This window comes from Solanum stenotomum, unplaced genomic scaffold, assembly GCF_019186545.1.
Source record: "Solanum stenotomum isolate F172 unplaced genomic scaffold, ASM1918654v1 scaffold16647, whole genome shotgun sequence".
NCBI lineage: Eukaryota > Viridiplantae > Streptophyta > Magnoliopsida > Solanales > Solanaceae > Solanum > Solanum stenotomum.
The window spans coordinates 1-13131 of NW_026024160.1; the positions used below are offsets into that span (position 1 = coordinate 1).

Sequence of the window (13131 nt, forward strand, 5' to 3'; positions counted from 1 at the left end):
TTATTACTCTTACAAACATTATTTTTATAAAGTGCATTCTATAATGCTTCCAATTTATTTTATGTTCACTAAACTAATATTGATGTATTTTTTTATTTGGTAGGATTGTGTTGGTGCGATTGATGGAACATATATAGAACAGGAGGTTTCTAAAGCGGTGAACAAGCATATCGTAATCGCAAAGGAGGTTCCTAAAGCGGTGCAACACTANCAAAATGTCTTATGTGCTTGTGATTTTGATATGCGATTTACCTTTGTTGCCGCTGGTTGGGAAGGTACTGCACATGATAGTAAAATACTTGAGAATGCACTTGTTGAACCAACGTCACAATTTCCATTTCCGCCACATGGTAACTTTAAATTACATCCTTAGAATAAATATTATTTATTTACACAAAGCTTTCTCATTTACATCACATATGCTTTTAGTAATTCTTTATAAAATATTTTTTTGGTAGATAAATATTATGTTGTTAATGCTGGTTTCCGAAACACAAAGAGATTTTTAGCTCCATACAAAGGACTACGCTATCATTTGCAAGATTACCAAGGAAGTGAAAGAGAGCCTCAAAATGCCAAAGAACTATTTAATTATAGGCATTCATCTCTGCGCAATGTGATTGAACAAACTTTTGGAGCTTAGAAAAATAGATTTAGAATACTGAAACAAGGCATGAACCATTATGATATTGATACACAAGTGAAAATTGTCATAGCTTGTGCAGTGTTACATAATTATTTGCGAGAATACCAAAGTAGTGATGAAATATTTATGGTCTATGAACATGAAGATATAATTGCGGAGGATATTGACCAACAAATGGCTCAAAGTAACAATGTTGGTTCGTCTTCTCAGTCACATGATCGAGAAATGCAAGTTCAACGTGAGAAAATTGTTCGTACTATGTGGGAGGATTATATTAAAGACTAGTACACTACAATTTATGTTCAATTTTTTTTATTAAATTGAAGTTAGATGAAACAATTACTTACGTGGAGAACAAATAACTTTTAATAATTTATTATGCGATTTTATAACTTTTTGTTTATTTGATAAGATTGAATAAACAATTGAGGCTATTTTAATAGTTTTACAACTTATGAAATTTTTATATTTATGAAAAAATATACAACACAAAAATTTCATATCGCATGTCCAAACAAACTTTCAATTTCATCTCATGATTCCATATCATGATACCATATCGCATGGTCAAACGGGCCCTTTAAGTGTTCCTCTTCCAAATCCTTAACGTATAATAAAGAAAAAGTTATGGTGGTGGCCCGCCTAATTTATTTTTGTTCGTCTTTTGCATTAATTTTATTTTCTCATATCGCTGCCAGATTGGGCGCTATAATCATTCAAAATTATGGCGCAGACCCCACTTTTATTTGACATAACGCCACATAATTGAAAGGAGAACCTTTTCTCGAGTATCGTTTTTGTTTGAAAGTATTTTATTTTTTAATATGAGATTATTCAGTATAAATTTGAATTTAAATGGATTTTAGCACGTATATTGAGGTAAGAAAACAAAATAAAGAAAAGAACTGACTAAACTGGATTAGTGTATAGTTTATGGAATAAATTTAACAATTCCATTGGGTCTTTAATGAACTTTTTAGCTGGTCAATGTTTCATAAAATAATAGGAAGGAAGTAATATGTGGTTGTTCAATCTTTTAGTGGCAGAGACAAAATTTTACTAAGAGATTTCAAAATATCAAGAAATAAACACACAAAGAAGTTGAAGAGAATTCAATATCTACTATATATACATAAAAATAAATAAATTAATCATGTATTAACAGTAGGGGGGTGTTTACAGTTTGGATAAAAACCAATCCAAATTGAAAAACTTAATCAAACCGATTAAATAAATCGATTTTATTTGGGTTAGGGGTGGTTCCCTTTTAGATTTTTAAAAATCAATAGTATATGGGTTGGTTATGGTTTTGTTCGAAAAATACCAAACCGAATCGAACCGACAAATTATATACATATATATTATTAATATACATGCATAATATATTATTTTTATAAACAATTTTAAAGAATGCGTTTCATCAAAATTTATTTATAATTTACTTATGAAGGAAAAAATGCCCAAGGTGAGGATATTTATCTTATTGGTTTTTTGTGTATGAGTGTGTCTATGACAATTCTTTATAAGATTGAAAATATCACTTTCTCTTTCTTCTAGGTCAAAATAATGAATTTTGAAGCTTTAGTCAGAGTAAATTCAATGATTGAAAGTTCTGTAATGTCAATCATTCTAACTATTTTCATTTTAAATGGATTGTTGTCACTTTTTTCATGTTATGAATGAATTATTTCTTTTATTTTTGTCTATGGTTAATAACCGAATAACCAAACCAAATTGAACCAAAACCGATAACAACCAAACCGATAAATATATACTATATTTTGTTTGGTTTGGTTTTGATAATTTTAAAACCGATTAAGTTGATTTGATTTTGGTTTTGACCAATAAACGACCCGTGAACACCCTTAATTAACAGTATAGTTTTTTCTATATATAATTTGCTTTCCCTATTTCCCTTCTTAACTTGTAATTCCTATTAACACTACAAGTGTACAAACAACTAGTTGGTTCCAATTTACAATCCCATATGCTTGACACTATAATATTCCTGAAGTTAATTAGCATCATCAAGAAAATAAAATATGATACAACAATGAAGCAAATTCTTGAAATATGTTAAATTAATATTGAATGAGAAAAATAACATAAAGTACTAAAATCTTATGAATTCCCTCTATATAATTAAAGTCTTTTATTTAGTCAAAGTTTTACAAGTTGAAAGATGTGAAGTGGGAACAGTGTCGATCTAATTAAACATTCTCTACATGTGCAATAGCTTACTTCATGCATCAGAAATGTAATTTTACAATTTGTACCCAACTTAGTGCAGATCCAAAAGTGTGCAGTGGATTGCGGTTGACTTAAGCATTGAGGATTTAACTGATGACCCCTAATAATTATTCTAATTATTTTGATAAACTTTAGATACTTGTGACTCCCAAATCCAATGGACAAAACAATCGTAGTATACACGGCTAAGTGAATGGGTGATTATTGGAACGTGATTGATATTCAATTCATTGTGTTTTAACTATTAAATCTAAAATTTGAGACTTAAATTTATATTTGGAGGTCAAGGGCACATAGATCAAATATTAATTTCTTGATGCTAATTGTGAAAGTATATGCTTGCTTCTTTCTTTGCAAATTGAGTGCTTATGCTCATGCAGTAGCTAGGATAATGAAAATCAAATAGAGTACAAGTAATGGTGAGAAATGTATTATTGTTGGAATAAATTGGGTAAACAATACAAATCTCAATAGTTTAGTGCTTAATTACATCTCTTCCCTTCAGTTTGCATAATTACAAGTCCTACCATATTTTTCACCTCGGATACATGTATCTATCACGTCTAGATATATGTATCCGAGATTCATATTAGTCTAATACATATCATTAAACTTATCTAATTAAAGATTGTAACTGACAACCATAAATTAAGGAGGAATTCACGCTTGTAACAATTATGAAATATTCTGGTGTATCACAACTTCTAAAAATATTCAAAATAATTAACATTCTGCTATACTTTTTTTGGAGATTAAACAAACTTTATACTTCTTCTTCTTGAATAATTTCGAACATTTTTTGTGCAACAATAGTCAATATCATTATTTTATAAATCCAGATACATAAGTTCGATTGTAGGTCAAATAAATAGTACAAAACTATTATAGATACACTGCCTAACTAATCCAAATATATTTTCTAACTTGTTTAAGATACATTATGATATAAGGTAGTTCAAATACAAAAGTTTTTTCTATTATATCACATAAAGTTTGGTGTATATGTGTCAGATACACTATTTAACATATTTCGTTTAAACAGTATATGAGATAATTCAGATACATTAAACTAATAAGTACGACACATACATTACGTTGTTGTTAATATTAGATCAGATACATGTTATATATGTAAGTAATTCTGATACACTATAGAACATGTGTAATATACATGAATTAATTAATTGTTGGATACATCCCCTTGTATATGATATAACACAAGATTCAAAAGCAATATAATCTTAATTAATATCGATACTTCTTAGATATACATGTATCTGATAAATAACATTGCTATATATTATATACAAAAAAATGAAAAATAACTATATCCGATATAACACAAAATCGGTATTGTAAGATAGATACATACAGTATACTGCGAATTATGAATAGATCTTGCATTTTTTTTTACATAAATATATTACACATCATCTTGCTCGACTTGTGCATCTGAGTTTTCAGATGTGGCCCTAGGGCCTGTTCTTCAGAAGGGAATCTGGATCCCACCTCCTTCAATCTGTGATGTGTAGGTTCCACTTGGAAGAGCCTGAATACAAGATGACTCTACCTGTGGAACCTAGATTTACGATTCCTTTGTGCCATACAGTCAGTGTTTATGTGCTTGTTGGATGCAAAGATGCAAATAAAGTTGTGTGCATTATCAAGAAGTCTCTTTTTGATTATATAAAGATCGAACAACATATCGGGCTTTAGCTTATGATTTTCTTGACTTCTCCTCTCCTATGTGCTTGTTTGTATCGGTTGTTCGGGCAGCATGGATGGTTTAGTGAAGAAGATTTATGAGGGAGAAGGAAGAAAGAAAGAGAATGGGGAGATGAACTTTGGATTGGAGATTGAGATGAAGGAAGAGAGAATATGCAAATGTGATGGAAAACGTGGGGGGTGGGGGAAGATATATTGTTGGTATAGGAGTTCAAAGGATAATTGTTAATTTACCTTTAATTAGGGAGTTTGAATTTTTAGATAATTATTTAATACCATATTTAAGGGATTTGTGTATCTAATTTAACTTTTTAAAATATATTGTATAATTATTAAAAAGTGGTATTATGAGTAATATTTTTAAACTATAAATAAAATATGTATATATGATAGTTAAGTATGTCTAATTATGTAGTTTTTCCGAATAAGTTTCTCCTCCGATAATCTCACCAAATGGAGGACATAAGCGGTCATTTACAAAACTCAAATAACAACAACCCAAAAGCCCAAAACTTATTTACGTAGATGAAATTTCTTAAGTGCATTTTGGACTTTTTCTAGCTTTTAATTTAGGAAAAATTACCTATACATTTTTTTTTTCATAATTCCCATCATTCCCTACCAGTTCTAAAATTTTCCAAAATCCCTTATTTTGAGCGTTCCTTCAAAACTTCACGATACATAACTCCCACTCCCCAAACCAATGTTTATCCCTTCCTGATTTCACTCCACAAATCTCTCTCATTCTTTGTTCCCATGATCTTTTCAGTTAATTGCTCCATTAGTTTGAAATTCGAAATTATTCTTTTTCCTGTCAAAGCAATCTCAACGTGAAATAGGTATCTTTATCTTCTTCTCCAACTGATTGTTCATCCATTGTTTTTCAATCTTCTTTCTTCTTCAAATAGCTGATAAATATGGAAGATCCTGTCAAAACGATTTTAACGTGAAATAAGTACCTTTCTCTTGTTTTCCAACTGTCTGTTCATCCATTGTTTTTCATTTTTCTTTCTTCTTCAAATCACTGATAAATATGGAAGATGCAATATCTTTTAATCTTGGTTTGACACAATTAAACAAACCTAGCATTGATTGTGTTTTTGATTATGAAGATATTGATTGAGCTGAAAATAGATCTAAAAAACTTCGTGATCCTTTAGTAATGGCGAAGAACAAACACATGTCCAGGAACATGAGGCGGTAGAGGTAAGTTTCTGATACATTTGATTTAATTTAATGTATCAAATACAAATCAAAGTAACTCACAATCAATTGATACATTGTGTCACTATCCATTTTCAGCTTTAAATATTGATGCATTCCTAATTGTTTTAGATACATTATTTTTAACTTCAAAATAATGATGAAGTTCACAATTGATGTAGTATATGTTTCAGATAATGATACATTATTAATTAAATGATACATTAATCTATATAGAGTGTTGATACATTCCAACGTGAAAGGATCATGGAGAATGTATCAGGACCTCCATCTAGAGGAGATGTTCTTGTGAAAGAGTCATGGAGAATGTATGAGGACCTCCATATCTAAGGAAGCTATTGTAAGTACAAATTTATGTATATGACATATTACTCATTGAGTGTATCAATATAACAAAGATTTTTGAACGGTCATTCAGTGGAGGAAGTAAAAGGGAAGCACCAAAACAACTAAACAAGTAATTTTGCGTATTTGTTCATTTTTAGATATTTGTATCAATATATTTAAAGGTATCAATTCACTATTGTACTTCTTGTACCAATGTAATCAAATGTATTTATTCGTTGATATACTTTTGTATCAATGTATTCAACTTATATATTAATATCAAGATATTCAAATATATCAGTTCACTTAATACCTATTTCTTTGTTTTAAATTTCTGTCTTTTCCTATTGTTAGTCACTTTAAATTTGATACATTATGATTAAAGATAAATTTACCCCTAATTTCAATGTATACCATTTGAAAGGTTCACCTTTGGGAGTTTTTGCAAACTATTAACAAAAAGTAAGATTTCTCCATCCACAAACGTCTTTTAAAAGCTACGCAATGAAAAGGTTGCAATTATACAAGTTATCACGACTAAGAAATATTGGATTAATTTATTTTACCATAGATTTAATTTTGCAGTCTTCTTACAAATTTATGTCATTTTATAAGAGATTTGAATATTTTATTTTCTTCTATTTAGTTAACGGAAAAGGTTATATTCACCCTTATCCTTAGTCATATTTTTTTTTATATATTTGTTAGTGTCATTCAACTTTTGACACATATTTATCCTTGGTAAGTTAAATCAACACTTTTATTATCCTATGTGACGCTTACATGGCTCCTACTTGTATATATTTTAAATATAATTAAACTTTTACTTCCTATTTAAGATTTTACCCAACCTACTTAAATAAAATTCGACCCACTCAATTTGAAAACCCATTAAACCCAACTCCAGAATCTATAATCTCGTATCACTTTATCCATCAAAACATCTGTAGAAAGAACATGATAGAGATGAAACAACTGAATTTGCTTACTATTGGTGAGAGATATGTCACACGGTGCAAGCTAGTATTACCTTAAGTACAAGATACCTTTCCTCTTTGGTTTAACTGTAGTGGAAAATTCTTTTAATCAGCATGGTTTTTTTGGTGTGAAAAAATGTTAGGACACAAATAAAGTTGCCTCTAATAAATTAAACTTAGTCTGTACAAACATGGGTTGTGATACTATGGTGGGATTGCTCCATTAAGACGTTTCAACTTCGAGTCCTCAGTATAGAGAAAATCATGTTGAGGCCCTGCCATATTGCGCAATCCAAATTTATTCGAGACTTCAATGCAGACTCCGAACATCCGAATGGGAAATCAAAAAAACAAAAAACAAAAAACAAAAAAAACTTGGGTTGTAGATTTAGAGAGCAAGAGATGAATAACAAATCCTACATTTTGATCTCACTTCCTTAGTTTTCCTGAATAATTCTGATGAGATGAGTTTTAGTAACCCTACCAAAAAAAGTGTTTGAAGAGTTAAAACCTAAGCCTAAAACAGTACTTTTATAACTAGGTTCCAACTAAAAGCCCCAAAGAAAAGCTTTTGGTGAAAGAGCAGAAAAAGGTCACTTTTTGGAGTGTTTAGAAGAAGACTTTTTCCTTGGGATGCATTTTCCTTTTACAGCCTTCAATTCCTCCTTTTCTTCTTCTTCTGGTGCTACTTCTCTTAGCCCCGCCTTTGAGCTCCTACATATTAAAGTAATGTAAATACACATCCAAATATTAAAGCCTGATGACAAGTCTGTCTATTCTTACATTTCTTCAACTTAGACAGACCTTTTTCACCTAAAATAAGAAAGTTCAGACAAACTTTTACCAATGTAGTAACAAGTTTTTAAAACTATTCTACTAAAATGAATGACCTCACATTCACAAAATAGTAATCCATCTACTCTACTTTATGTGGACAATTACTATTTGCATTGTCATAGGACTTCATCTTTTCCTTGCCATTTTTTTTAATATAGTTTTTAGATATTTTGAATTATTAATTAGTGTGACTTATATGACATTTATGTCATTTCTAAATATATGATGATAACTTAGTATACTATCAAAATATTTACATATATACATACGAGATTTAAGCAAAAGTTACTAGGTTTCGAAAATTGTTAGGACTGAAATAAGCTGGTGTCATGCGAAAGCTAACAAAGCAAACCTCGAAAGACCATAAGTAAGAAAACAAATGAGAAATATATCGAGAGACACAAATATTTAACGTGATTCGATCAACCGACCTACTTCCACAAGAGGAGATAAGTAATCCACTATATAAGAAAAAATACAAAATATAGAGAGGAATGACCACACAGTACACACAAATTACAAAGAGGTTCACATCTCACATAATCACCCGTACACAAAACTCTCAAAACCGCTAGGACTACGTTATGAATGTTATTATGTTAGAAGAAATGAGTCTTTATTTATAAAGGGAGTAATAAACTTTTTCCTACAAGAGAAAATGATTAACTAAATATGGAGATTATATATTTTCCTTTTCCTCAAAGAAAAACTCAATTATGCTAAGAAACTCTAGACAAATACCGAACCAGAACCACATCTAACATAATAAACAACCCTTGTATGTTGTAATCTGATCATTTTATATCATAGGTATATTTTTAAGTTGTTAGTTTTACCAAAGTTGAAATTTAACTTCAAACTCTCAAAACAATTCAATTTGGCAATCTAATGAAGAAAGTGGGTTAACTCACCTCTCTTCATTGTAGGAAGAAGATTTCTTCAATTGTGGATCAACTTGAGCTGTTCTCTCCTCGGTCGTCATTGATTCAACAATGCTCCCACTGAAATATTCTTTCTCCTCCGATTGCAAATTCCCAAATCGTGGATTCTCCGACATGTATTTTATCTCTTCCACCTCATTATTCTTCGCCACCTTGCACAATACACCTTTATGAAAACTAGCACAGCTACTACTGCTCTTCCTCGGCACCACCGTGCACGGCGGAGGTGGTTGTTGCTGCTTCAGCGGATCGGTAGTAGCACTTTTCCCTCTAAACGACACCGATCCGCCACAGGAGATGAGTTGGAAGAGGACCGAGTTACGACTCAGTAATGACTCGGTAATCACCGGGTCACCGTCTTCAAACCTTTTGGAAGTGTTGGTGATTTCAGTGTTACTGGGTTTGTCTGAGTGCGAAGAGGAAGTTGTTGAAGGAGGAGATAACGAGTTTGTGTGAGTTAACTCGGTAGAATTATTCTTCCGAGTTAACTCATCACTACAAATTACACCTCTTGAGCAACTGAAATTGGGTGTGGTTGAGAATTTCTCTTCAAATAATTCTTCATCTAAGTAATTATGGTTGTTCTCTTCAATTTCTGCCTCGTCTGAGTGTCGTTTTGAGACTTGTGATTTGCGTTTGGACTCTTGAATTTGCTGGCTGTTTCTCATCAACTGATGACTCTGTGCTATATGAATTTGCTGAAATTTTTCTGAAATACAAAATTTCAGAAGGTCAAAACATCACTTATTTTGAAACGAAAGAAATTTTAATCCCGTAAAAATTACCTTCAATAATTTCAGATCCTTTAAGAACATACTCAGCTCCTTCAGAAGGGCAGATGAAATCATTTTCAGCCAAGTCATTCCACACATATCCATTCTTGTAGCTCCTACAACAATTACCATATTATTGTATTTTCTGAAGAATACTCTTAAAATTTCCAACCAAAGGAACAGACAAATTAATATTAGTATTAGTATCAATGAAGTGTTAAGATTCAAGAATATTATTTGATTACATTAAAAAGATTTTTGGTTAGTTTTTAAATATGAAACATAAGGAGTCATTTGTTCATGAAAATTATATATTCCCTCTGTCTCATTTTATATGGGTTAATTTAACTTATTATCAATATCAATCTCATCAAGAAGAAAATCTGTAGACCTGTTCCCTTTCGTGTGAATTCCTTACCGGCGAATTTTAAACTTGTGGGGCCCTATCTATTTCATCTCTCTAGACCGAAGAAAACCCCCTACCCTTGGGACATGGAATTTAAAAAAATATATATAAACTTTTGAAACTTATAGTCTAAAATAAATAATAGATATTTGTGGTTATAAATCATATTTTTAGGAATAAAATGAGTATTTTAAAATTAAATTAAAATAAATGTGTTAATTTTTTTGGGTAACTAAAAAGATAAAAGAAAGTCATACGGACTGAATTGAGACAAAAAAAAATACTTATTATTATCCAAAATAGTTTCCCACTTTATTTCAAAATTAGTGTTTGGTTAAAAGATTTTCAAATTCAAGTTGGAGTGTGATTCCAAAGTTAGAAAAAAAAAAGTGCTTCAGACCTGGTTTTCAACTACATCTTCATAAATCCCAAATAAAAAGTCTCCTTTCTCCTTGGTAAGAACTAAGAAGTATAATCAGACAAACACCTATCTTCAACTACATAAAAATTTCAAATAAAAGAAAGAAAATTTGAAATCTATGACCAAATCTAACACCTACACTTATTTTGATAAGCTTTTCAAGTCACAATTTTTTAGACCTTTTTTTCAATTAATAAAAACACAACTTGTAAGTTGTAATAAATTAAAATTGATACTCAATCATGTCACTTAGCCTTATAAATTTCAGCCTAGGTAAAATATTGGTTCAATACTAAAATGTTAAAAATGAAAAAAAGGACATTAACATACATACCTTTTACAAGACCAAGAATATAGTGAAGGCATGCCTCTGCCTCTCAACACAGTAAGCCTATCAATAACATCTGTTCCCAAAACAAACAAACAAACAAAGAAATGCACTTCCACATTAATTTCATTATATATTTCACATAACAAAGAAAAACAATAATAAAAATTTTACACCTTTTAATCTAAGATGTTGATGAGCAAGATGAGTAACTTCAATGTAATGAGGATGTTCAAGTTGTCCATTTCTTGATAAATAATAGACAACTTGAACTTTTTTAAAACTTGCTCTCATTAATACTACTCTGTTGCTCTGTGATTTCCCTCTTTCTGGACTATTTTCTCTGCATATTCTTCTTCCATCCCCAATAACCTCAATATTATTCATTCTCTCTCTCTTTTTTATTTGATTTACTCCCTCTTCTTAAAGATGTTGCAAAAGCACCTACTTATATGGAGAGATTGAGACAAAAGAAGATACTCAGACAGATAAAAGCAAAGAAAAAAATATATATTTAATGTATTTTCTACTGTCAGCTACTACTATTACTAAAATTTATGTGATTTATTTTTTTTATAATCGATCTTAAAAGAATGAAACATTTTTATATTAACTAATAATTTAATTATGAAATATCTATTTTATCTTTAATAAAATAATTTACCGTCATATAAATTTTTATCATTCATTTTAGACCATAAATTTTTTAAAATAATTTATTTCTTTCTTAAATTTTTTGTCAAATCAAACTACCTCACATAAAATGAGACCGAAGGACTATCTCTTTTAGTCTATCACGAAAACAATGATATATTTTTATATTAAGTACTAATAATTTATTTTATTTTTAATGAAATAGTTTAAATAAACATACGAATATTTATTATTTATTAGCAGTATTTATTATTAATAATAGATCCTAGTTCAGAGGCAGAGAATTGGGTTGATTAGTCATCATCACCTTTTTAATTCTCCAACCTTTATTATTTTTAACCCTGCTCTTGTTTTTAAATTGGGCAAACCTCCGGATCTTGTCACTTTACCCAAGAAAAAAGAAAAAAAAAACAAATCAAGAACAATTTTGACAGCAAAAGACTTCAAGATACTCATTAGACATATTTCTTCCGATAACTATGTTTATCACACCAATTTTCTGAATTTTCCTTTGCTGATTATGTTTAATTTTTTCGCACAATTTTATTTTTTAATTTGGGGGAAGAAAAAACAAAAACGAAAAAAGAGAAAAGGAAATTGGAAAGGAGCAGGGAAGGGGAGAAAGAGATAAATGGGGGTCTGGGTGGGGGAAGAACATGGAAAGTGATGGTTGAAGAGGATTTTATATAAAGCAAGACTTGAATATAAGACCTCTAGTTAAGAATAAATGAGTATGTTGGTATTCAAGTAATGTTTTATTCATGAGTATACATCAGGAGCGGAGCTATCGTGGTCGTCATAAAATTACAAGTCATTGCACAAAACTTACATGATGACAAATTTAAATCTGTATGTGCAATTGGGAGCAGAAGTAGACCGGACATGTAAGATCAAATCTGTTATACACATGAGTTAGATATAGCAACAGCAAGCTTTCTCTTCACATAACTATTTGGACAAAAAAGATTCGAGACCTCAATTTCAAATTATACGTGTGCTAGAGTGTTTTACATCATCATAGTAAGAACCTATAATATTATAATGTAAAATACTCAAGTACTAGTAATAACATTATTAAGTCTTATAAGGAGGGAGGTTTCATGATTTATTAAGAAAGAACTTAGGTAAAATCTAACATATTAAGGAGTTAATTATTTAGATACACTCTAGTTTGTAATATTACGTATCTTATTAGATTTTGGTATCTCTGATACATCCAGATACATGTATCTCGTATATATGTGCACTACATAAAAAATGATCATGAATTAATTGCCGCTAAATATGTATTTTTAGCGGCAATTAGCACTCTTTATGTATGTCCCTAAAGCCTTTTAGCGACATTGATTTTAATGACACTTAACTAATGTCGGTAAAGACTTTAGCACTATTTATTAATGTCTATTTTTATTGCCGCTAAAAGTTGTTTTTGTTGTAGTGATGGTCAAATTTAGGTGTAATTTGTTCTAGATACAATTGTATCCAAGTAGATTCACATATATCTGGGATACATAGCAAATCTCGCTCGCTTCCTTCGTCTCTCTCCTATCTCACTCACAACTCTTCCGTATATCTAATATCTCCAATTTCGATACATGTAAATCACTCCAAATACATATATA

General features: G+C 30.2%; 1 protein-coding gene across 1 annotated transcript; it reads right to left on the minus strand.

Moving 5' to 3' along the window:
* Positions 1-7618: 7618 nt before the first annotated feature.
* Positions 7619-11252, minus strand: LOC125850399 (protein SOSEKI 2). The gene is made up of 5 exons (XM_049530252.1): positions 11032-11252; positions 10862-10931; positions 9709-9816; positions 8898-9641; positions 7619-7863 (listed from the first exon to the last, which is right to left on the minus strand). The coding sequence occupies exons 1-5, from the start codon at positions 11240-11242 to the stop codon at positions 7743-7745; spliced, it is 1254 nt and encodes a 417-aa protein (XP_049386209.1). The 5' UTR covers positions 11243-11252; the 3' UTR covers positions 7619-7742.
* Positions 11253-13131: the final 1879 nt, after the last annotated feature.